This window comes from Salmo trutta, unplaced genomic scaffold (genome assembly GCF_901001165.1).
Source record: "Salmo trutta unplaced genomic scaffold, fSalTru1.1, whole genome shotgun sequence".
Taxonomy (NCBI): Eukaryota; Metazoa; Chordata; class Actinopteri; order Salmoniformes; family Salmonidae; genus Salmo; species Salmo trutta.
This window is the reverse complement of record NW_021822911.1, coordinates 19,482,777-19,487,270: the sequence shown is the minus strand read 5'-3', so window position 1 is coordinate 19,487,270 and position 4,494 is coordinate 19,482,777. Positions and strand designations below refer to the sequence as shown.

At 42.7% G+C, this 4,494-nt stretch overlaps 1 protein-coding gene across 1 annotated transcript; it reads right to left on the bottom strand.

Annotated features, from left to right (window-relative positions):
- Nucleotides 1–886: 886 nt before the first annotated feature.
- On the bottom strand, nt 887–3,351 carry LOC115186533 (zinc finger protein 501-like). Its single transcript, XM_029746146.1, has 2 exons — nt 3,318–3,351; nt 887–2,033 (listed from the first exon to the last, which is right to left on the bottom strand). Exons 1-2 carry the CDS (start codon nt 3,349–3,351, stop codon nt 1,063–1,065), a joined length of 1,005 nt encoding a protein of 334 aa, XP_029602006.1. The 3' UTR covers nt 887–1,062.
- Between the last annotated feature and the right edge of the window lie 1,143 nt (nt 3,352–4,494).

Here is a 4,494-nt window from a genome sequence, read left to right as displayed (position 1 = left end):
AAGTCCGGGCTGGTTCACTCAAGGTTATTCAGCGACTTGTCCCAAAGCCACTCCTACACTGTCTTGGCTGTGTGCTTAGGGTCATTGTCCTGTTGGAAGGTGAACCTTCGCCCCAGTCTGAGGCCCTGAGTGCTCTGGAGCAGGTTTTCATCAAAGAGCTCTCTGTACTTTGCTCCGTCCATCTTTCCCTCGATCCTGACTAGTATCCCAGTTCCTGCCGCTGAAAAACATCCTCACAGCCTGATGCTGTGCCAGGTTTACGCAAGATGTGATGCTTGGCATTCAGGCCAAAGACTTCAATCTTGGTTTCATCAGACCAGAGAATCTTGTTTATCATGGTCTGAGAATCCTTTAGGTGCCTTTTTGGCAAACTCCAAGCAGGCTGTCATGTGCCTTTTACTGAGGAGTGCCTTCCGTCTGGCCACTCCACCATAAAGGCCTGATTGGTGGAGTGCTACAGAGATGGTTGTCCTTCTGGAAGGTTCTCCCATCCCCACAGAGGAACTCTGTAGCTCTGTCAGAGTGACCATTGGGTTCTTGGTCACCTCCCTGACCAATGCCCTTCTCTCCCAATTGCTCGGTTTGGCTGGGTGGCCAGCTCTGGGAAGAGTCTTGGTGGTTCCAAACTTCTTCCATCAAAGAATCATGGTGACCACTGTGTTCTTGGGGACCTCCAATGCTACAGACATTTTTTGGGACCATTCCCCAGATCTGTGCCTTGACACAATCCTGTCTCGGAGCTCTATGGACAATTTCTTCGACCTCATTGCTTGGTGTTTGCTCTGACGTGCATTGTCAACTGTGGGACCTTATATAGACAGGTATAATCATAAACGATATTATTTCATGTGGCATAAACAAAAACACAAATTCTCAGTCAAAAATATAAGTCAGAACACAGCGCCTTTATTCTCTCATGTGATTTCAGGTTCTGTGACTGGGAAAATGTCCTTCCACACAGAGAGAGATGTGGTAGGGCTTTTTTGGTGTGTGTCTTCTTATGCTCCTTCAGGCTGCTTAACCAGGTAAAACGCTTTCCACACTGGGAGCATTGGAAAGGCTTTATCCTGTGTGTATTCTCTCATGCTCTTTTAACGGACCTTTCTTAGCAAAACTCTTTCCACACTGGGAACAATGGAAAGGCTTTTCTCCTGTGTGCATCCTCTCGTGAGCTTTTAGGTGCCCTGTCTGAGTAAAACTCATTCCACAGTGGGAACAGTGATAAGGCTTTTCTCCAGTGTGTATTCTCTCATGCCTTTTCAGGTTAGCTAAAACGCTAAAAGTCTTTTCACAATGGGAACATTGGAAAGACTTTTCTCCTGTGTGTGTCCTCTCATGAGCTTTTAGGTACCCTAAATGAATAAAACTCTTTTCACAGTGGGAACATTGGAAAGGCTTTTCTCCTGTGTGTATTCTCTCATGAGCTTTTAGGTCCCCTAACTGTATAAACCTCTTTTCACAGTGGGAACAGTGGTAAGGCCTTTCTCCTGTGTGTATTCTCTCATGCCTTTTCAGGTTAGCTAACACGGCAAAACTCTTTTCACACTGGGAACATTGGAAAGGCATTTCTCCGGTGTGTAGTTTCGCATGCTTTTTTAGGTTTCCTATTAGAGTAAAACTCTTTCCACAATGGGAACATTGGAATGGCTTTTCTCCTTTGTGTATTCTCTCATGCTCTTTTAATTGCCCTTTCTTAGGAAAACTTTTTCCACACTGGGAACATTGGAAAGGCTTTTCTCCTGTGTGTATCCTCTCATGAGATTTTAGGTGCCCTGTCTGAGTAAAACTCATTCCACAGTGGGAACAGTGATAAGGCTTTTCTCCTGTGTGTATTCTCTCATGCCTTTTCAGGTTAGCTAACATGGTAAAACTCTTTCCACACTGGGAACATTGGAAAGGCTTTTTTCCTGTGTGTGTCTTCTCATGCAGTTTTAGGTTCCTTAACCAGCAAAAAACTATTTTCACAGTGGGAGCAGTGGTGTTGTCTCGCTGGTTTGGGCATCTCTGGGTCTGGTTCCCCTGAAGGACTCTTCCCGCTGTCAGAGTGAGAGTCTGGTTTCTCTCCTGCCAAAGACAAACAGAGAATCCCGTTAAACAGAGACCTGAATGAAATCTCCACAAGATAAAACTGTCACCCTATGAGGTTTAATCCAGACTAGATCCCTCAATAAAAGAGCAGAACTGGTCATCACAGAGTGGCTGTAGTGCTTTGTAGGCTGGGTAAATCCATTTGAATTCAATACATTTTTGGCAGCATCCCTTTTGAGTTAAAAAAAAGCTTTCCTTACATGTTGGACTATGGAAGAAGTGGTAAGAAAGTGACTTCATGTAACTGAATGTAAAAACATTCATGAGATATACAGTTGTAAGTGTATATACAGTACCAGTCAAAAGTTTGGACACACCTACTCATTCAAGGGTTATAATTATTTGTTTTACCATTTTCTACATTGTAGAATAATAGTGAAGACGTCAAACTATGAAATAACACATATGGAATCATGTAGTAACCAAAAAATTGATAAACAGTTCAAAATATATATTTGATTTTTCAAAGTAGCCACCCTTTGCCTTGATGACACCTTTGCACACTCTTGGCATTCTCTCAACCAGCTTCACCTGGAATGCTTCTTCAATAGTCTTGAAGGAGTTCCCACATATGCTGAGCACTTGTTGGCTGCTTTTCCTTCACGCTGCGGTCCAACTCATCCCAAACCATCTCAATTGGGTTGAGGTCGGGTGATTGTGGAGGCCAGGTCATCTGATGCAGCACTCCATCACTCTCCTTCTTGCTCAAATAGCCCTTACACAACCTGGAGGTGTGTTGGGTCATTGACCTGTTGAAAAACAAATGATCGTCCCACTAAGCGCAAACCAGATGGGATGGCGTATCGCTTCAGAATGCTGTGGCAGCCAGACAGGTGTGTGTCTTTCCAAATCATGTCCAATCAAGCTGTAGAAACATCTCAACGATGATCAATGGAAACAGTATGCACACCTGAGCTCAATTTCGAGTCTCATAGCAAAGGGTCTGAATACTTATTTAAATAAGGTATTTATGTTTCTTATTTTTAATAAATGTGACATTTTTTCTCCAAACCTATTTTCTCTCTGTCATTATGGGGTATTGTGATGCCATTATGGGGTATTGTGATGTCATTTTGGGGTATTGTGTGTAGACTGATGAGGATTCTTATTTATTTAATCCATTGTAGAATAAGGCTGTAACGTAACACAATGTGGAAAGACTTAAGTGGCAAAAAAAGGGGTTAAAGACATGTATCTCTCAGATATAGGACAGACACTTCAGAACAAACTTCCTTTGGATGTTTTGGGGGACTGTTGTTCCATGTTGTGAATGTTATGCAATGCGTTAGTATGGGTTATAGCAGTATGGCCAAATATTGTTTTACATAAAATAACTTTTGAATATTTCTTTATTGATACTTCTATGGGTCTTAAAGTTCAAAATCAAATAGCAAAATTATCCTTGGTATAACCTTCTTAAAACAGTTTTTAAATTGTCAATACTGCCCCCTAGCCCCAACAGGTTAACCTGTTGAGGACAGACGTTCCATTTCGTGACAAGAAAATTCCAAATATTCCATTACCATACTTAGAAGCATGTCAAACGCTGTTTAAAATCAATTTTTATGCTATTTTTCTCGTAAAATAGCAATAATATTCCAACCGGGCAACGTTGTATTCATTCAAAGGCTGAAAGAAAAAATGGAGTAGTCTCATGACCGCGCATCTCCAGTGTCACTGTCCCCAGGCTGACCACTTACAAATTCTCCTGCTGTTCTTCGCCCAGAGACAGCAGACACCCCATTCCACTTTCTGGCGGCTTTAGAGAGCCAATGGGAGCCTTAGAAAGTGTCACGTTACAGCACAGATGCTGTATTTTCGATAGAGATGCAACAGAAGGAGAACAAATTGTCAGACAGGGCACTTCCTGTATGGAATCTTCTCAGGTTTTGGCCTGCCATATGAATTCTGCTATACTCACAGACACCATTCAAACAGTTTTAGAAACTTTAGAGTGTTTTCTATCCAAATCTACTAATTATATGCATATTCTAGTTTCTGGGCAGGAGTAGTAACCAGATTAAATCGGGTACGTTTTTTATCCGGCCGTGAAAATACTGCCACCTATCCCAAAGAAGTTTTAAAACAGTTCCATATAGCTTAGAGGAACCTCCCCCCTCAGACAGGGCTTAGACTGTAAAACTATAATTTAGATCTGATGATCGGTGGAACAAGGACATCCTCAGACAGTTTTACAGTCTAAGCCCTGTCTGAGGATGTCCTTGTTCCACCGATCATCAGATCTAAATTATAGTTTCAGTCTAAGCCCTGTGATTTTGATCTTATGATCAGTGGGACAAGGACATCCAAGCCGGCCAAACCCTCCCCTATCCCGGACGATGCTGGGCAAATTTTGTGCCGCCTCATGGGTCTCCCGGTTGCGGCCGGCTGCGTCACAGTCCGGGA